The sequence below is a fragment of the Schistocerca cancellata genome, chromosome 2, assembly GCF_023864275.1.
Source record: "Schistocerca cancellata isolate TAMUIC-IGC-003103 chromosome 2, iqSchCanc2.1, whole genome shotgun sequence".
NCBI lineage: Eukaryota > Metazoa > Arthropoda > Insecta > Orthoptera > Acrididae > Schistocerca > Schistocerca cancellata.
Genome location: NC_064627.1, coordinates 800,997,442 through 801,019,289, shown reverse-complemented (window position 1 = coordinate 801,019,289; position 21,848 = coordinate 800,997,442). Strand labels below are relative to the sequence as shown.

The 21,848-nt window shown below is 42.8% G+C and overlaps 1 protein-coding gene across 2 annotated transcripts in view; it reads left to right on the top strand.

Annotated features, from left to right (window-relative positions):
* LOC126162662 (ski oncogene) overlaps positions 1–21,848 on the top strand; it is a 654,130-nt gene that overhangs the window by 339,280 nt on the left and 293,002 nt on the right. For both annotated transcript variants that reach the window (XM_049919307.1, XM_049919306.1), the window contains exon 2: positions 18,551–18,667. In XM_049919307.1, the coding sequence (XP_049775264.1) occupies positions 18,551–18,667 (117 nt within the window). The remainder of the gene's footprint in view (positions 1–18,550; positions 18,668–21,848) is intronic.

Below are 21,848 nucleotides of genomic sequence, written 5' to 3'. Positions count from 1 at the left end.
ATTTTGCTAAATTGCCTCTCATGGTTTTCAGCAGGGTATCTTCTTCCCACAGTCAGCCTCTCAGTTGGAGGAAGGGGAAAGTTACCTTCAGCAGCACGATATCCGTTCATTTTTTTTAGCACGGGATCACTTTTAAGTTGTATTTAGCACTGTACGAAAATATTTTCTGAACCAATTTCGGGTTAACGTGACCTAATATATCAGTAATAATTGTGAAATAATGAACGCATGAAACAAGCTCAAAATAAAAGAAAACATCTACTACTACTGCAAGACACACCCGCAGCTTTTAGACTCCAGATGCTTCCAAAAATAGTGCTTTTTATACACTGGAACATAGTTCATTTTCATATTCCTTCACGCCCCTGTATCCGAAAGAGACGAAACGTAAAATGGTTAATTATGTTGGTACATTTGGGGCGCTGTACACTACTTTTGGACAACGAAAAGATGTCGCTGATAGTAATTTAATGCCTGTGGTTGTTGACTAGACGCTGTGCGATTGGCATGCTCCGTAGCTCCAGTCACGTAATCCTTAAGCGCCCCGTGATCGATTCAGGAGACGAGCAGATGCTGTAGCCGCGGCACGCTGCATTAATATTCATGGAGTCCTGATGCCTAGATTGGAACGGTGCCCCTATAAATAAGACGAGCCGAGGCCTTTCGATTCCGCAAGAGACACAGCAAACCGAGCGCGGAAATGGAACGGCGAAATTGCTGAACTCGGAAAGAGCATTGTCGTGTCGACGCGGCTACGTGCAGCGTTCACCTTATCCTTAGTGAAGGAAACGTACGATAAGAAATTCTCATCCTTAGTGAAGGATACTAATAAGGAAAAGTACGGTAAGAAATTATCACCCCTTGGTAAGGTGAACGCCGCACGTAGTCGCGTCGACACGACTATGCTCTTTCCCAGTTTAGCAGTTCCGCCGTTCCATTTCCGCGCTCGGTTTGCTGTCTGTAGGCACCTCGCGTGTCATTTAACTCATCTTTTGCCTCTCATACTTGTTTCATTTCTATAGCAATATCATGTGCGACGCAATATGCAGCAGCACAATTTCAAACGAAAAACGTATTTTGGAGAAGAGTACCAAGTAGGGGAGAGTGGGGGAAATACGCGCACCTAAGGAAAAATCGATGTGAACCATTCGTTACGTCATTAAAACCTACGAAAATAAGTTCATACCATACAATGGACATTTCTCCCCATATTCCAATCGTCTGTAAATAGTTATAAACAGTACCTTAATTTTGAACATTGAAATTAAAAAAAGTGCAAATGCGTGGTATTCCCCACCCCTGAGGGTAATGACACGCAAAGTACTGGGTAATAACACGTAAAACAAACAAACCATAAAAATGAACAATAATTGCTATTTTTATTTGCTTATTAGTTACTACAAATAGTAAACAGTATATTTAAGTACGAAATAGTGTAATTCTACAAACATCTCTTATAATTTTCGTTCTTTACATTTTTATTGGTGTGAAAAGAGTTCATTTTCTCGTACAGCAAAGATCGCACTTGTAACCTTTTGGAGTGTTCCAGCCACTACATTGTTCATGACTCCATCTGCTACAAGAAATACATCGGTACCTCAGTTCTCCATCTTTCCCAAACTCTCCACAAACTAAACAGACAGCTTCTGAAATCGCCAATGGATCAATATCATCCATTTCATCGTCATCACAAATGTTCTGCAAGTCCATCCTCGCTGCTACTTTCGCTTTCTTGGTGGTGTTTCTTCTTACGTAATGTCTGTTTCTTCTTTGAGACTTTTTAAGTTGCAGATTTCTGCACTTATCTGCTTTATCCTTAAGATTTCTTTTCTTGTTTCCTTCAGCTTTCTTTTTCATGGCTTCTTTTTGTTTCTTTATTGATAACTCCGTTAGCAGTTTATTCTTCTCTGGAGTTGCTGTAAGGATCACTGACTTTCCCTTGGCTTGTTTCGTCTTAGGAAGAACTTGTTTTTGTTTTGGAACAGGAGATATGTCAAATACACTAACGTGCTTGACACATGCACTTTTAGTTGATGTTGTTGTGACCTCTTCTAGGCCTATTAGAAGTGGAACATCTTCTGCTGAAGATTCAGGAATCTGTTCTTGACTCCTTTTGGGGATATGTGGCTCGTTTGTAGATGCAACCACTTCATTTCCAGTTGTTGCATTCGGAACCTCTTCATCTTCAAGGACAACATCTCTGAAGATCTCACATTATTGTAAGTCGTCACGCTGAAATTTGTTTGGATTGAAAGGGCAAATCCCACATGCCTTAAACCCTGACTGCCCTTTGTCCATGGTAGCGACCTTATTATATGCCTTATTAAAAAGTTCTGCTAACTCATATGGTGTAATTTTTTGATACACCTGTGACTTCATATACATGTCACATTCACGATTGAAGGCTGATTTCAAAGAGGAAAAGAATGTAACATCTAATGGTTGAAGCTTGTGAGAAGTGTGTGGAGGTATGGTTACCATGACAATAGAATGTTTTTTACAAAATTCAAAAATATCAAGTCAAATATGGCTGCTGTGATTATCTAAAATAAGCGGCACAGGGTCATCAATAGTTGATTTTACATTGTTCTGAAAATGTTGGACCCATTCGAAAAATAATGACTCATTGGACCAGCCATTGACGGAACAACCATATATTGCTCCAACTGGTCCATCTTTACTTAAGAGATTTGGCATCCTCTTCCTGGGGTAGATAAACGTAGGAGGGATGTAGGTACCAGCAGCACTGAAACAACATATCACAGTCACGTTTTTCCCCCTTTCCCAAGACGTGGCCCCACCTATTTGTTTAACACCTTTAGGAGCCAAAATTCTGTCGGGCTTTTGTACAGTATTTATGCCCGTTTCATCGTCGTTGAACACTCGCCCCTCTTTAAATTTATATTTTTCAAAGACATGTTCTAAATTTTTAAAATATGCATTAACCTCTTCTTCATTAAATGCCTGTATTCTGTTAATGCTAGTTGCTTCAGGTTTTCTCATGCTAATACTTGGGTTTCTTTTTAAAAATAGAGCTAGCCAATCCTTTCCAGCTAACCTAGATGATTTATCAAAATTGTTTGCAATGTTGTTAGCCTTTGCATACTCAAATGCAATCTTTCGCAGCTGGATGCATGTAATGCCATAGAACAGCTTGGCCATTGTAATAACATGATCCCTAATCTCAATTTCCTGTTCTGTCGAAAATGTTGGGTTTCTTCCAAGTTTTGGACCCTCGGTATTTTTAACCTTCATTCTCGTTCGCAGTGTAGCTTCATGAATCCCGAAAGCTCTTGATACTTCTCTTATTTTTCTTCCAGATTTGATGGCATCAAGAGCCTTACAAAGTTCCTCTTGCGTCCATTTTGCTGTCTGGGTTTTTCTTTTATAATATCTGCCCATCTTAAATTAAAAAAAAAATCTTGTTAGTATTGAAAATATAACCTGCAAGGGGGAATACCACGCACTTCAACAGCTGCGTGGCATTACCCCACCGTAAGTTCGATGACTAACCTAAGCATAACTCGGTACCTAATTCAAATAGCGGGACAAATCTACGATTAAATTAAAGGTTTCATCTAGGGTTAGTAGTTGATACGCAAGAATTACATTAAAGCAACTTATAGTAGCACCTATCTTGCAAAATACAGCTGACCAAAATTACATGAGACACGCCGAAAATAAACAATACTTCACTGCTCCAACAATGCCACTGGAAAATGGCTGGCGTAAGCTGCATAGTTGTTACTCCTGCCGGCAGGGTGTAGCACCAACTGGGAGCAGCTTCCGCCATTCAAGTGCATAAATCAGCCTGCGTGGGATTACCCACATGCGTGTAATTCCCCCACCTTCCCCTACGTCTTAAAAACGAACATTTGTGGAGCTCTCAATTTTGTTACCAGTTACACATTAACACTACGCGTTTGTTTTTAAAAGTCATTGCAGAGCGGATATTATCGTTCATCAAACATTTCCTTAATTAACTTTAATGAGTAGCTCTGAATTGGTGTGGGGAATTCCTTCAAGGGGTGGTGGTTTGTGACGCAAGTAGGATTGTAGTAGAATTCCTCAATTAAAAATTGAATGTGTGTTCTATTTTTTGGCTGCGATATGAAACCAGTCTTTAGCTACTAACACTGCGTTTATTGAATGAAGGTCGAAATGCCTTCCGAATAGAACCATATCAGTATCCTAATTCTAACATTCCCGAACAACAAGCTAGCGTAAATACTGTATTGATTGTCAGAGCTTCCCAAAATGTAATGGAATTGCACACAAAAGAACTTAAGTATATTCCTATGGATTTACTACATCACGAACGCTTGTCCACTTTTGCTTAATTTATACTAAAAATTGTTATTATCTCTTCTCTAATTACAGCAAACCATTTTATTCTACGTGGCCAAACACACTAATTAGTCTAACCTCTGACGTCTTCCGTGGGGGGCTCTGTTCCATATGTTACACACCGTCTCAATTTTTGCTGTTCCAAGTCTATTTTTGCGCGGATTCGTGCTTTATTTTGAAACTTCCATGAATTAATCTGATAACGTAGTTGATAAACTCATTTGCCGAAGATGATATTTGAAGGACGAAGAATAAGTTGGTCATCCAACATTCGGTCTCCATGCCTGCCTTAGGACCAGCCATAATCGTTCTTACGTATTTTCAGGCTGGTTGCGTGAACGACGTATATTATGGAGCAGTAGAATTGTTGCACTGTCTTCCTCGAATACTATATTTCTACATTCAGTAGAACTGTTCTAGTGTGTGTGTGTCTGTGTGTGTGATATCTTATGGGACTTAACTGCTAAGGTCATCAGTCCCTAAGCTTACACACTACTTAACCTAAATTATCCTAAGGACAAACAAGCACAACCATGCCCGAGGGAGGACTCGAACCTCCGCCGGGACCAGCCGCACAGTCCACGACTGCAGCGCCTCAGACCGCTCGGCTAGCTAATCCCACTGTTCTAGTGTTCCGGTCTTTATCAAGTCTGCCTGATGAAATACGCCGAAGGAATTCCCAGCCGCATTGCTACGATCGTAGCAGTTCGGTGTACGAAGGTGTAACACAGACGCTTAGTTAGCTCAAATGGCTATGTTTAGAGGACAATCAGGGTTATTCTCGCATAATTTTGTGAGAATAACTTTGGTTTTCCTCTAACCATTACCATTTAAGTTACTTAAGCGTTTGTGTTACACCTTCGTACACCGAACTGCTACGATCGTAGCAATGCGGCCGGGAATTTCTTCGATGTATTTTATCGGGCAGATTTGATAAAGACCGGAACAATAGAGCAGTTCTTTAGAATAGGGCTCTCTATTCTTGTATGCGTTCCTTAACGGTTGCCCAGCATTACTCCAAAACCATCACATGCATATAAGGTCTCCATTCCTACCGTTGGTTTCGCGTACACCGAAAAAAATATCGCTTCGTGTTATAACTCGTAGGCATGAAGCAGGATTCAGATGTTTACCACTATTTATTCTTTCTATGTCTTTTTATATTTATCAACAATTAAAGGAAGCTGTAACAAGTCGAAATTTTGTTCGAAGAGATTACAGGAGTGCAGCCGGTCGTCGTAAACTTCATTACACGGTATTTCAACTAGACACCTGCTAGTCATCTTCTGGTGGGGCACCGAAATCTCTTTCAAAATTTAATTCGCTTGATAAATTTCAAATTTCACAAGTCGAAATAATGTTTACGTCGTTTACAATAAATTTTAGAGGATCAGTGATTTCGTGTATGCAGCAGAATCGTCGCCGAACAGAGTGTTGAGACCTAATACAGTTAACCGTATACCATTCTTTAAAAAGAGATGTATTACGCATCCGCTGAGTAATACCCTAATTTATGCTTATCGTTCACCGTCTTGTATCAACGTCAGGCGAAAGTAATACAAACTGATTACTTATTTCAGAAATTAGGATTGTATCTTTGTTATCAATCGACATTGTGGTACACTTGATAGGGGTCTGTCGCTTATCACGTGTAGAGAAAAACAAGCAAACGCAGTTTCATATCAGCGGCCCTGAGCCTTTTGCTGACTCTTTCAAAGAAGTTTCTTTTTCTTCAGGAATGTCGTTTGTTTATGTACAAAATGCCGAGTCAAAATGGTTCAAATGGCTCTGAGCACTATGGGACTTAACATCTGAGGTCATCAGTCCCCTAGAACTTAGAACTACTTAAACCTAACTAACCTGAGGACATCACACACATCCATGCCCGAGGCAGGATTCGGACCTGCGACCGTAGCAGCCTCGCGGTTCCGGACTGAAACGCCTAGAACCGCACGGCCACCGCGGCCGGCAAAATGCCGAGTCGTATGGAGTCTGCTTCAACTATACGTCCCTCTGTGACTGTTCAGAGATCGGTGGTAGGTAAACGCATACAACCTCCAAAAGAACCATGCGTAATTTTTAAGTATAGTGTTCAAAGGAACGTTTGGGGTTATGACAACTTTACTTTGCTTTTATGCCGTAACGGCCGAACTTAAAAGCTGCATAATGGACCTGAAACATAAAAAGTAGTTCGTCTGTATGTCTTACTTTTCTTATAGGCGTGCTCTTTCAATCACACGGACTATTCGCAGCGCGGCAGATTGTAGATAAATATGTGTCGTTCTAAGGTTTTTCGTCTGTCAGTTTTTTTCATTTTTGGCAGTGTTTGTTAATGTGAAAAATCCCGAGTAGCACCTTGTTCCGGATTCCACACTAAACTGTACGTCCCGCTATAACTGGCTGGGTATGTCGGTTCGGAGGTCAGAGGATGGTAACGGCATACCATCTCCAATAGGACCATGCATTGTGGTGACCAAACCAAACTTCGGGATGATGACAGCTTTACCTTGATAAAATGTAAATGTCGTGTGACTACGGCCTCCCTTCGGGTAGACCATTCGCTGGGTGCAAGTCTTTCGATTTGACGCCACTTCGGCGACTTGCGCGTCGATGGGGATGAAATGATGATGATAACACAACCCCCAGTCCCTGTGCGGAGAAAATCTCCGACCCAGCCGGGAATCGAACCCCGGCCCTTAGGATTGACATTCTGTTTCGCTGGCCATTCAGCTACCGGGGGCGGACACCAACTATAATTATATTTAATGGAAGGCTTAGTTATGCAGCACATCCTGTGTAAAACGTAGTAGAAGTTCCGCTGAGACCTGTAGTCTTGCTGGGGCTCAACTTACAAGCGAGCGGTTGACGCGGTACTACCCGTTCCGCGGCGCTGCTGCGGCGCCGAGGCTCGGGGCGCGTGCGTGGGCTGCTGCGCCCGGCAACCGCGACCTAAGATGCAGCGGCGTCTGCGTCGGCGGCAGGCGTCGCCCTCCGCAATCAATACGGGCGTCGCGGCGCTGCGCTGCGGGTCGATAGGGAGGGGAGGCGGCACCCGGTGACCCACTTGCACAGCCAGCGCCGGCACCTGCGTGCACCCTGCCCTGCCCGGGGCTGCCGCCGCAGCCCGCGCCGCGCATGCGCGCCAGCCACTCCGACACTGCCGTGTGCTTTGTTCCCGAGGCGCCGCGTGCAGCGGTCTGAGGGGGAAGAGCGCGCTGCCAAGTAATGCGCGGACGCAGTCACACCCTGGTCACAGGAAGTGTCCGCAAAAAGGTCATGAGTAGGAAATTTATTGTTGCAGAGGCTCGCTGTGCTTGCGTCGGGTGGTGTGACAGAAACGGTACGTTCTAAACATGGAGTAGTTGCTTTTCATAGTCCGTCTATGAAGTCGAATTTTGTCTGAAGGCTACAAACAGGTGCTCCGTCCAAATACTGCAAAGTGTTTTCTTCTTTTTTTGTTTGTGTTTATTGGGTCGTGCCTGCAGTCGTGCTACACACTGAAATCCCGGCGTCACTGTACCGTAGCACGCCCCTGAAGAGCCGAAACGATATAGCTCAGTCCATTCGAAACTGGAGTATCGCATCTTGATAAGACTTCAAAGTGCTGCAAAGTTGGCAACTTGCTTTAAATGTTCAGAAATGTAAATCTGTTACCTTCGCACGTTTTCAGCCTGGAGTCTCGTTGATTAGAGCAGAATTGTCTTCGTTGAGGACTCTCGCCTCGAATTGAGCCCCGATGACCAGCGAAGACGTGTGTGGGGAGAATGCCGGACATTTGCCACACCGGACGTTTGCCACATTTGCCCCTTCTCCAGGTAGCTTGAGTAGCGATCCCTCAGGTAAGGGACGCCCTTCCTCGAACTTCTACTGTCCGCTTTCAAATCGCCGTCCCCACATCTTACTCGATACAACCAGTACGCAAGGGACCTTCTTCTTCGACATCTTGGCGAAATACAGAGCTTCTTCTCCGAAATCGAAATATTTATAACTTTTGGGAAACGAAAGAAATTCCGACGATTATGTCAGTATGTAATTAGTTTTGCCAAGAATAAATATAGATCCCTCTCTCTGTACGGTAGCTTCCTTTCACGCATACTGATTGCGATAGAAACAGTCCATCCCCATGGAAGCAACAAGAAAGGAACGATGTAAAGAGAATGCGAATGTACGCTAATCATTTATTTTTGATCACTGCATTTGTGCCTACTTTAATTACTACAACTGAATGCCCAAAAGACAATAAGGGAAGAAGAAATGTGTATGTGAACGTTCGAAAAGAAGAACGACATACTCCATATTAATTTACTCTCTAAAATGCGATATCCCTTCCGACGAAACGTTAGTTAATAAAGTGTAGCGGGACAATGTTCAAAACATGACTGAAAGTACGTTCATAAACAGAATTAATGACATCTATGATTGACATGTCATCTAAATTCGACGTACAGTTTTAAAATGTTAGAAATAAGGAAAGGAAGTAATACAGAATGCTATGCTTGTAATGTACGTTGTTATTCTACATTGTCTAGCTCTGGTATTTATAGGGTCACAGAGAAAGCATCCTAGGTTTTGGAGGGAAAAGCCGTAATTGTAATGATCTCCACAACAACAGAAACAAGAAGCACAACTTAAGGAAAAATAATGTAATGTGTGTTCCAGCTCACAAGCGACAATGAAGCAGGTCGTTCCTGTGACTTAGTATGGGCAGAGGTTATATTAGACAACCGGAATAAATTAATAATTGGCTCCTTTTACCGACCCCCGGTCTCAGATAAAATAGTTGCTGAACATTTCAAAGAAAATTCGAGTCTCATCACAAATAGGTACCCTACTCATACAATTATAGTTGGCAGTGACTTGAATCTACCTTCCGTATGCTGACAAAAATACATATTCAGACCCTATTGTAGATAGAAAACAACTTCAGTAATTGTTCTAAATACGTTTTTTAAAATTATTTTTAACAATTAATTCACGAGGCCATTCAAATTGTAAATGGTTACGAAAACACATTTGACCTCTTAGCCACAAATAATCCTGAGCATCACGATGGATACAGGGATTAGTGAACACAGTCGTAGCGAGGTTCAATTCCGTAACAGAGAAATTCGCCAAAACTAAACGCGAAATATATCTATTTATAAAAGCAACTGAAAATTCAGTTGACTACTTTCTAAGAGACAGTCTCCAATCACTTTCAAACTATGTAAGTGAAGACCATATGTGGCTTAAGTTCACAGAAATAGTATCAACAGCACTCGAGAGATTCATACCAAATAAATTTATAACAGACGGAACTGATTCCCCATGGTACACAAAACACGACAGAAGGCTGCTGCAGGAGCACCGAAAAAGGCACGTATAATTTAGACGAGTGCAAAATCTCCAAGATTGGCGAAGTTTTACTACTGAGGCTCGAAATTTGATGCGGATTTCAATGCGAGATGCATTTAATAGTTTCCACAACGAAACTCTCTCTAGGAATGTTGCGGAAAATCCATAGAGATACTGGTCCTATGTTAAGTAAACCAGGGGGAAGGCTCAGTAAGTATCTCTACTGCGGGTCGGGAGGCTGGTGAGGAGTAGGAGGAGAAAGAGGGGGAGACAATAGACCCAACCCTTCGGAGCAGGTAAAATCGTGGCAAATGTCCGCACACCGTGTGGGGATGCTCTGGATAGCGGTGGGATGCCAACCTTACTGTCGCCAGTCATAAGGGCCGAGAAGCAGGAGTGCTGGTCGAGGGTGCCATTTCTTTTCATAACAGGTCGTCTTTGGTTGTCATCTGCGACACCCTTACAGCACAGCGGTATGTCGACGATATTCTACGCCGTGTTCAGTTGCCCGTCATGGCAAGCGGTTCTGGGATTACATTTCAGCAAGATAATGCCCGCACGCACACGGCGAAAGTTTCCTACTGCTTGTCTTCTTGCTTGCCAAACCCTACCTTGGCCAGAAAGGTCGCCGGATCTCTACCCAACTGAGAATGTTTGAAGCTTTATAGACAGGGCCCTCCAACCATCTCGGGGTGTTGACGATCTATCACATCAGTTGGACAGAATTTGGCGCGATATCCCTCAGGAGGAAATCTAATAACTGTATCAATCAGTGTCAAACCAAATATCTGCTCGCATAAGGGCCAGAGGTGGATCAATACGTTACTGATTATTCGATTTGTGAAGCTCTTTATCTTGAATAAATCATCCAATTTTTTTGAAAATTTAATCATATACACTCCTGGAAATTGAAATAAGAACACCGTGAATTCATTGTCCCAGGAAGGGGAAACTTTATTGACACATTCCTGGGGTCAGATACATCACATGATCACACTGACAGAACCACAGGCACATAGACACAGGCAACAGAGCATGCACAATGTCGGCAATAGTACAGTGTATATCCACCTTTCGCAGCAATGCAGGCTGCTATTCTCCCATGGAGACGATCGTAGAGATGCTGGATGTAGTCCTGTGGAACGGCTTGCCATGCCATTTCCACCTGGCGCCTCAGTTGGACCAGCGTTCGTGCTGGACGTGCAAACCGCGTGAGACGACGCTTCATCCAGTCCCAAACATGCTCAATGGGGGACAGATCCGGAGATCTTGCTGGCCAGGGTAGTTGACTTACACCTTGTAGAGCACGTTGGGTGGCACGGGATACATGCGGACGTGCATTGTCCTGTTGGAACAGCAAGTTCCCTTGCCGGTCTAGGAATGGTAGAACGATGGGTTCGATGACGGTTTGGATGTACCGTGCACTATTCAGTGTCCCCTCGACGATCACCAGTGGTGTACGGCCAGTGTAGGAGATCGCTCCCCACACCATGATGCCGGGTGTTGGCCCTGTGTGCCTCGGTCGTATGCAGTCCTGATTGTGGCGCTCACCTGCACGGCGCCAAACACGCATACGACCATCATTGGCACCAAGGCAGAAGCGACTCTCATCGCTGAAGACGACACGTCTCCATTCGTCCCTCCATTCACGCCTGTCGCGACACCACTGGAGGCGGGCTGCACGATGTTGGGGCGTGAGCGGAAGACGGCCTAACGGTGTGCGGGATCGTAGCCCAGCTTCATGGAGACGGTTGCGAATGGTCCTCGCCGATACCCCAGGAGCAACAGTATCCCTAATTTGCTGGGAAGTGGCGGTGCGGTCCCCTACGGCACTGCGTAGGATCCTACGGTCTTGGCGTGCATCCGTGCGTCGCTGCGGTCCGGTCCCAGGTCGACGGGCACGTGCACCTTCCGCCGACCACTGGCGACAACATCGATGTACTGTGGAGACCTCACGCCCCACGTGTTGAGCAATTCGGCGGTACGTCCACCCGGCCTCCCGCATGCCCACTATACGCCCTCGCTCAAAGTCCGTCAACTGCACATACGGTTCACGTCCACTCTGTCGCGGCATGCTACCAGTGTTAAAGACTGCGATGGAGCTCCGTATGCCACGGCAAACTGGCTGACACTGACGGCGGCGGTGCACAAATGCTGCGCAGCTAGCGCCATTCGACGGCCAACACCGCGGTTCCTGGTGTCTCCGCTGTGCCGTGCGTGTGATCATTGCTTGTACAGCCGTCTCGCAGTGTCCGGAGCAAGTATGGTGGGTCTGACACACCGGTGTCAATGTGTTCTTTTTTCCATTTCCAGGAGTGTATTTGTCTGTGCATGTACATGACAACTACTAATTTCCGTTTCATTCAGATAATTTCTTCGTGGTGTGTCGGTTCTTTTGTCTTAGAGTATGTTCTGTGGAAGATAATGTCTAAATAAGTAGAATGTCATAAGTTGTTTTTTGTAATGATGTTCCAAAACTCTTGGGCGACGAATTTTGTGGAGAGGGAATTTTTCACTTATTGTGAGATACCAAAAATATTTCGAACTGAAACGTGAATGTGTAGGGAATTAACACAAAGTTATAAATTGTGAATTTTTCTAATAAATTTGCTGTAACTATTCCAGTATATTATTTTACAACCTTATAGATGTTACAATCTGAGTAAACCGCTGGTGTACCTCAGTGCACCTTCTTCTTGACCTAATGCAAAAGGATAGTGCAACACTGACGAAAACACAAAACTGCTCGGTAATGACAGGAAAAGCTGTGTTTCCATTCCACCAGCACAATAATACAGACGAGAAGCCATTTCTTCCACAGACGCTCCATGTGCCGCAGTTTGCTGCGCCTCTGCCGACTGCGGAGGAAACATAAAAAAAATGACGGATAAGAAACCGCACTTCCGCCGTGAATAAAACATACGCGATGCGCCCCGGCACTAGTGGATCCCCATTATCCAGGCAGCACAGCGATGCCAAAGACGTGAACTAAGATCCATTGCGGCCTCCCTCAGATTACTGCTCTCAGAAGCGTCCAGCTTCTTGTTATTTGCATCAGTTGCAAGCATTCGTACTTAACTCCCAATCTGTCTTTTTCACTTCATTTTTCTTCTTCATTGTCGTTTAATTAATGACTATCCACAGTACTGTGGTGTGCAAATCCATATTGTATTTTTTCGTACCTTGGGGCAATCAGCACAAGATATCGTATACGGTTTTACGCAAAATATCTCGCCCTGCAGTAGGAAGACCTCAGCTGGTAGAAATTTACACTCGTAATCGGAGACAAAGATGTGTCAGGTATCGCTGGAGGCAGTGATGTGAGAGTGTAACTTTTCATAACTTGCAATAAATGATTTAGTACGTGCACCTCGAAATTCGCAATTGGTGATATTGGATAACGAGAGGTGGCATCCCAAGAGAAAATAGTTTTGTTACTGAGATGATTGGTGTCTGTAAGCTACACACGTTTGGAAGCGGTGTCGAGGGGTATGACGGTTAGCACACCGCTGTCTCGGCCGTTGTCGGCTTTCTAGACCTTGGAGCTGCTACTTTTCATTCAAGTGCTATACAGTTGGGACCACGAGGCTGAGTGCGCCCCTTACAGTCCTCCCATCAAGGAAAGAATCTTGGCAATACCCGGAATCGAATCTGGGACCTCCACACAGCAGCTACACCACACGCTAACCAGTTTTTCTTTCTTTCTTATTTTTTTTTTTTTTCGTTGTCTTTCTTCTACAAGGAGAACGGTTCTCTGCGGACGTTACATGGCGTCTATGAAAGCCTAACGTTTAAAACGTTAGTCGGTTTTTAATTACAGAAGGCGACTAGCTCTCTGACCGAACGCGCTAACCTACCGTGCCGGCGTCTACTGAGCTACGGAGGCAGGCCTATATATCGACAGATCTTACATAATGTTCTGTAGTTGCTTTATATCCACAAGCAATGTATACACAGTGTTTGACTACTAAGGTACAGACAAAAGGGGCGAGTAGAGAACAAAGAAACAAGCAAATAATCAGAATAATCGTAGGTCCTATAATTGCACAACTGCAGACATGCCGCTGTTACAACACTGTTAATATCCAAGGTTACTAATCGTACACTTTAAGGTTGTCCCTTTACAGATCGATTAGGTTCGTCTGGCTTCTGGCTGCTACGGCATGTTTACGCTCATTGTCAGCCTTAGCTAACTAACAACATAAAATAAAGTAGCCATTGGGAAAATAGTGTTGGTTCGTGTGCGGTGTTTGTGCACAGTAGTTATTATTCAGGAAAACGAACAAAGTGGCTGTACCTGATCCATCGAGCGACTCACCAGCAGTCTCTGCTAAAGGGCCACCTTTACGTGAGCGGTTAGTACGTTTTCCGGTAAACCTCCCACCCTTGATTCATTGAAGAACCGAACTTTCATATATAAACTGCTCCAAACGCCTGATTACTTTACAAATGAATTAATGTGTTAAACATTCGGCACTAAGCATGTAAGTGAGAAGAAAGTGTAGAAAAGATTTGAAATTATGTTTAAAGTTTGTTAGCATTAGCTGAGAGCTCTCACAATCGGTATCAAACAATGAATGATTACAGTATGGATAATTTGTGCTCCGTTTTAAGCAAAAGCTAGTTTTTCACGAAGCTCAGTGTTTGTGACGTCATATCTCTTGAACTATTTGTCGTACAGTATTGCAAGTACATTCAGTAGTATATGTGGATACGTTCTGCAAAATGCGTTACGAATAGATTTAGTAGTAAAGAAGTAATAAATTAAAACTTCATGAGTGAAGCTGCAGTTTCGTTGCATGAACAGCGAAAATTTAGTTAGCGATAAATTTCTTTTTCCTTTCATATTTTTGTGGAGAGTGTAAGCGAGAAAATATTTTGTAATGGTTTGAAATTATCTGTAAAATTTGTTGGAATTTCGCGCGCCGTAGACACAGCTTCTAAATTTAATACTGCGTTAAACCTTTAACATAAGATTATACATATTAATGATTAGATTACGACAGATTTTTAAATTTGGTCAAAAACTGTATGAAACATTGAAAATCAAATTTTTGTTGCTCCTGAAAGACATTGGGTAGTCAACCTTCGACTGGAACTGTGCTGTGCTCCGGATTAGCCGTTTCGTAATATGTCAGCGTGACAATGCCAGACCACACACTAGCGCTGCCTCATCTGCAAAAATCGGACGCCTTGGGTTCACTGTCATCGATCATCCTTCATGCAGTTCCAATGTCTGCATTTTCTCTGTGTCCAAAAGTTAAAAAGAACACCTTCAAGGGCTTCACTTTCATAGTGATGAAGCGGTACAAGCAGAAGCGAAGTTGTATCTCCTTCGACAAAGTCAAACATTTACACTGACGATAACAACAAACTATTCCCCCGTTCGGCGACATGCGTTCATCGCAGGGTGACTATGTTGAGAAATATGTATGTAGACATAAATAATAAAGACGTAGAACGTTTGATTTGATCCATTATAAATGGTTGTTGAAAGCCTGCGACTGTAGATACAATAGGTTTGTTTATAAATAAATAAATCTTCTGCTACCAGTCACGATTTTTCTTTATTTTACTATTCGCACGACGCGTTTCGAGAAATAATTCCCATTTTCAAGTGCGTTCTTTTTTTGTGTGTGTGTTAAGCCTTTTCTTTTGATGTTGCCAGTGTGTGTGAGTCTGCTTCATTTTGTTGAGTTTTACTGTAATACATAAAAAACGGGATTTTTAGTTGGGTATGAGTTCTTTCTGTGACGTTAGTGGCTAAAGTTTGAGAACAATTTGTACTTACAGTTTTCTAATGGTCCATTTGTGTAGAGTCTCACACACACTTAACATGACACAACTTGTACACTTTACACATCGAAAATATCTTATATAAACAAAACAGTTACAAAGATCTTCTTACAGAGTTCACAGAGATAACATTATAGGTCTTCCACAGATTATGATATGCTTTTGTACAGAGGTTATTTATCTTAATTTGGCTCATGAATTACTTATATTGATTTTACAATTGTGCTTATTTCTATGTTTTACTATTTTCATTTAAGTATATTATCGAAACATCTGAAGAAATTCACTGATTCACTTTCAAGTTTTTCATTTAATTTTTTATCTTCATATTTTCTGTAATGTGAATATAGCTCCAGTTCTTCAAGCAAATCCATTTTATGTCCTTTATTTAGTCGGTGGAGCACTTTGACATTTTGCTCTATTTTTCCAAATGGGTGTCCTGTATTATGTATGTGTGTTGCTATTGCTGATGTAATGTGTTTGTTGTGTGTGTATGCTCTAATGTGCTCTGTGTACCTGGTGTTGATATTTCGGCCTGTTTGTCCTACGTAGAACTTGGAGCATTCCTGGCATGTTACCTTGTATATTCCAGAGTCTGAATATGGATCATGATTACACTTTATATTATGTATTAGTTTTTGGTGTCGTTTATTGGATGTAGAAAACCCAATTTTTACTCTGTGATTTTTGAAAATATTTGCAATCTTCTGTGATACATTGCCTATGTATGGAATGTTAGATATATATTTGTTTTTCTCTTTTTCTTCTGTGGTGCAGTTTGTACCTGGGTTTCTCTTCGCTTTGTCTAAGATTGTGTCAACCATGGAAGCATTGTAACCATTGGCAACTGCAATCTTCTTCACTGTGTTTATTTCTTGTTGCATATTTTCCTGGTTCAATGGTATTTTTGTTGCCCTATGCAGCATTGACCTGTATGCTGCCTGTTTATGGATATTTGGGTGACATGAGGTTGCAGGGATTGTGGTGTCAGTCATTGTGTTTTTCCTATAAATTTTGAATGTGCATGTGTTGTTGTGTCTTGTAATATTTAGGTCCAGAAAAACTGTAAATTTACAGTGGAACATGAGCAAAATAAAAGTATCAACTTTCTGGACCTAAATATTAAGTTTACAGATGGTGAGTCCGTTTTCAAGATGGGAGTCCGCTTGAAACGTCCACATTAGTTGAACAACGTTCTGTTGTTCGTTTTTTACTTGCTGAAGGCGAGAAACCAGTGAATATATGCTGCAGAATGTCTATAAAATTTATGATGAATGATGATGTTTGGTGTGTGGAGCGCTCAACTGCGCGGTCATCAGCGCCCGTACAAAGTCCCAATTTGTACACAGTCCAATTCTTTACACAGTCCAATAGAGCCACTGTCACGAATGATGAGAATGATGATGAAATGATGAGGACAGCACATACGCCCAGACCCCGGGCAGAGAAAATACCCAACCCGGCCGGGAATCGAACCCAGCACTCCGTGATCCAGAGGCTGCAACGCTAGCCACTAGTCCACGAACTGCCGGACATTTATGGTGAAAGTTGTATGCATCTAAGTGTGTAGAGCAGTTCAAAAATGGTCGCGACTTAGTGACTGACGAACACCGTTCTGGCAGACCAGTTGCAGTTTCAGATCCCTAATTTGAAAGTCGAATGTATGACGTTATTCGTGCCGACCGCCGTGTCACTGTGAAAATGGTAGTTGATAAGGTTCAAGTTAGTACTGGTACAGTTCATAACATTATCTGTAACAAGCTGAAGTACCGCAAAACATGTGCAAGATGGGTCCCAAAGTATTTGACACGGCTGCACAAGGAAACAAGTTTGAGAGTGTGCACAGTGCTAAAGGAACGTTATGAAAGAGAACGTGAGCACTTCTCCAACGAAATTTTAACTTGTGATGAAACTTGGGTTCACTATTATGAGTCAGAATCAAAAATACAAAGCATGTAGTGGAACCACACCAACTCACTTGTAAAGAAAAAATTCAAAACCCAAGCATCAGCAGGAAGAGTCATGGTGACGGTGTTTTGGGATGCTGAAGGTCCAGTTTTTTTGTGATGATCTCGAAGAGCAGCATACAGTGAACAGCCAATACGACTCGGATTTGCTTTTAAACAAGGTGAGAGAGAGACGTCGTGGATCTCAGAGGAGAGGTGTGATTCTCCAGCAAGACAACGCACTTTCTCTTATTGCTCAACTAACCCGTGAAACCATCGACAAAATGAGTTGAGAAGTACTGCCTCGTCCCCCTTACAGTCCTGATATAGCACCTAGTGATTTCTATTTGTTTGGTGCACTGAAGGAGGCATTACATGGGAAGAGTTTCCAGGACAACGAGGACGTGGAAAAGTTTGTTGGAAATTGGTTCAAACATCAAGATAAAGAGTTCTTTGCAGCCGATATAAGAGAGCTTGTAGCTCGTTGGAACAAGTGCATAAATGTTCAATGGAATTATGTTGAAAAGTAGAAAAAGTATTGTAAAATAAACGTTTTTTTCTCCAGAGCAATTTGTCTCTTTAATTATTGAATGACACTCGTAAGATCCGTATCGTAGATTCGTTGAAACGACAAGATTCGTCTTTCATTTCTTCAGCGTTAGCCTGCCATACTGAGCCGCCCACGCTCGGGTCCCGGGCAAATCCTTGCATCCGGTGTCGGGCCACGAGCCTAGCCGCTCGGCTGACCGCGACGAGCTGTCGGAGACCTCTCTCACGACTGCCAATCGGTCCACGAGTCGTCTTCTTGTAATGCCACACTTCTACTACGTGTCAGGGCCCGCCATACAGCACCAAACTGTAGTTCAAGTTGATAGTTAATTTCAAATCTGGTTTATTAATCTGCTTCTGTTATATGTTCTGTTGTGCTACATGAAAGTAAGAAGATTAGAGAGGAAAAACAAAAGCAAAGGATAACGAAATGATGTACCAAATCCTGTCCTCCCGCAGGAGCATACGCAGCATGGATAGTCGGCCGGAGTTAATTCTCTAAATTATTTGAAATCGCATCAAATATTCTGTATGTTGTATTGTTTGGATTATAAGAATTTTGTTTATTTATTTCGCAGTTTAAACCCACTTCTGCGACGGAGTATGGATTCGATCCCGTGCTCGCTGCTAGTGGCAGGCTTGGTAAAAGACACAAACCATTCTGGTATGAGCCGCTGCATCACTACAAGTACAAGGTGAACAACACTGCTTATTTTTCGTTATAGTTTTTAATATGTTTTGTTTTCTATTGAATGCAAGTTATTTGCACATACTAACTGTATTGTTTCTTTTAATTTATTTTAATTTTTTTGTGGTTGACGTTTAATTTTTCTTATGCAAACTCACACCTGTAACAAGTGCAACAACTCTTAACTTTCATTCTACGTCCTCAACTTACATAATAACTTTGACCTTTGTTTGGATCGATTATGTAAATCGCCTTTATTCGTTTAGTTGAACACGAGAGCCACTGTTATTTTGGTCAAATTGATAAGTCGACCATAGCTAAACATATTTCATAGTGTGAAGACCATGTAATAGAATGTCATGAGACTAGAGTCTCAGCCAAGACAGTACATTGCCATGGGTGCTTATTTAGAGATGGTGCAGAAATTTGTAAAGACTACAATCATTTTAACAGGATGGAAGAGGAAATAAAATACGTACATCGACTTTTCACAGTGAGTGGAATTAACTGTTGAAACAATTAACGCATTCTGCATCATGTGACGAATTGTGTGCCCTCTATCCAGCTCACAGTGCCCATGTACGAGACCTGTTTGTTTTAAGTAAGTACTGTATCGAAATAAAAATAAAACAGCTAGACTGTTGTTAGCAATTTTATTTTTACATGAAAACCTGTACTTTAATCTACTTTTCTACATAAATACCACCAATATTAAGGCACTTACCATGTTGTGCAACCAAATTTCGAATACCATCCTCGCAGAAATCTGACGCGCGATTAGACAATAATATTCTTGGCACTTGAGGAAATTCATCACATAACGTCGAAATCGGAAAGTGTCTGTTCTCTCTCACTTTTTCATCAAAGTTCTGTAACAAATGTCAGTAATGACTGAAAGTCACCCACTTCGTTTCTCATTGTGCACATTCGTACCACCATCTTTAAAAGCTCTCACCCATTTCTGTACATCCATCACTCACAATGTTTTCATTGATCTGTCAATGAGTTTCAGCCCCTTTCACGCATTTAGCATTAATAAAAGGAACCACAACGCGTATTTCACAATCGGCGGGATTGTCAGTCGGAGGAGGCATTTCAAATACAGACAAACGTAAACACGCCGAATGACTCTAATTGTGTTGTGGCTTGCCAACGGAGTACGGTACACCGCGCATGCCGACCGTGGCGGAATTTCAAAACGGTACTTACTTTCAGAACATGCCTCTTATATTCGGCGTCGCTTGAGCATTCTACGCACTTGCCAGTGTTCATCGCTGAAGATGCCCTCCACAGACAGGGACAAACCTTCAGTAAATAGATTTATATATCGACCACGGCCTCTCAGACGTGACATCTTAACAGAATTAAACACCGGCCGCGGAAGCGTTCGTGGTATTTCTCTGAGATTGTTGGGAACAGCTTAGGTGATGCTGAATCTCGTTGGTGGGTTCCACTTCCAATTATGAATTTTTACTCCACTGATCAAATCTTAATGAGGACAGTAGCATTGAATAGTATATTCTACAGTATACTACGACGGCTGCCCAGTAAGCAATGCACTGCATTTTTTCTTCAACAATTCTTTATTGAACATAATGAGAATTGGACACACACAAAAGAATGGTGTTTTATCTACACATCCTATTTTTTCACGTAATCTCCATCCCGTTCTATGGCCTTCCTTCAGCGCGAAACAAGGCCTTGTATGCCGTGTCGCTACCAATCTTATCCTGTTGGCGGAGCCAGTGCTTCACTGTGTGAATCACCTCCTCATCGTCTTCAAAATGTCTTCCACAAATGGCATTCTTTAATAGAAATGGAAGTCGAGGAGGCTAGGTGTGTCAGGTGTGACAGCCGTGGATGGTCTCCCTGACTGCTGCAAATCGTGGAGCTCCGCCGGACCGCCTTCTGATGACCTCACCCTCCGTCCGCAGCGACTAACCGTACTTCTGCCGCCAGCAGATGCTCCATAGACTTTGCACAAGCGTTTGCGAATATTCCCCACAGTTTCTTTCTCTGCAGTGAGAAATTCAATGATGGCACGGTGCTAGTAACGTACATCACCTGCAGACTCTGGCGCGCTTACTCAGGAGACTTCAAATAATACATACGTAATGTTTCGCATTCGTAGCATTGTTCACGCCTGAGAAAAAAAAAAAAAATGCGGTGCATTACTTTCTGGGCAACCCTCGTGACATAAGATAAGGTAAGTTACTGCGATGAGTGAAACTGCCTTAAAACTATGCGTAGCGCCTCTTACTTGTTTCTGTGTGTGTAGCTGTTGTATATTTGAAAATTAGAACGAAAATTGATATTTGACGTCATCCTGTGGCGTTTTTGAGGCTGACAGAGTGTTTTCGAGGCGGCTGCGTTAGTGCGAGCCAGGTCGTTGCAGTTTTCGATAGGCTGCTCTCCCCACCGTGAAACAGGTTTGGGTGCAGATGAGGAGAAAGCGTGGCCCGGGCCTGCAGCTGCGGGTGGAGCGGTGAAAGCAGTCGATATTCAACCGGAGAAAATGGTGCATCCGGGGGGGCTGGGCGGAAAACTTTACGTCGCACTCACAGTTCGCTACGTATCCTTTACTTGCCGCTTCTTGGTGTATACTTCCATGAACATGTGGAGACAACTTTTTCCCCGTGACCACCAGACAAGATTTCGTCCTTTCTTTAGGCCATCTTGTTGAGTATTTGCGCGAGAGTCTTTATGAACGATATCAGCACGATTTTGGTTTGGTCTTTTGTCACTGTTCCATATCCCCGACGAAACAGCGTCCGCTAATTTCAACAGCGTGCGGCTGAAGCGTTGTGAAGATTTCTATAGTCGTCCGTCAGAGACTCGAAATGCGAGCATTTTCTGACGATAATATGGTTCAATATCTTCCCTTTAAGATGAAGTTGTCCAGCAATAAGTCTTCGGATATTGTAGATGTGTATTCGGTGGATAATACAGCCTCCTAACCTATGAACAGAGATTCCTGTAAAAGTGCTCTTTGTGGGTACCATTCCTTCACCTGGAGTCTACACACCGTACAGCAATTGATGACGAACGTACAGAAATTGATGACGAAATTTACATACCGACCTGACTCAAAGATAAAGACAGCACTCCTGCCTGGATCTCATGTCATTATTTTCAAATAAAAGTAGGCTGAGCGGAATACGGTGCACTTTCTTTACCGCAAGTCGTCA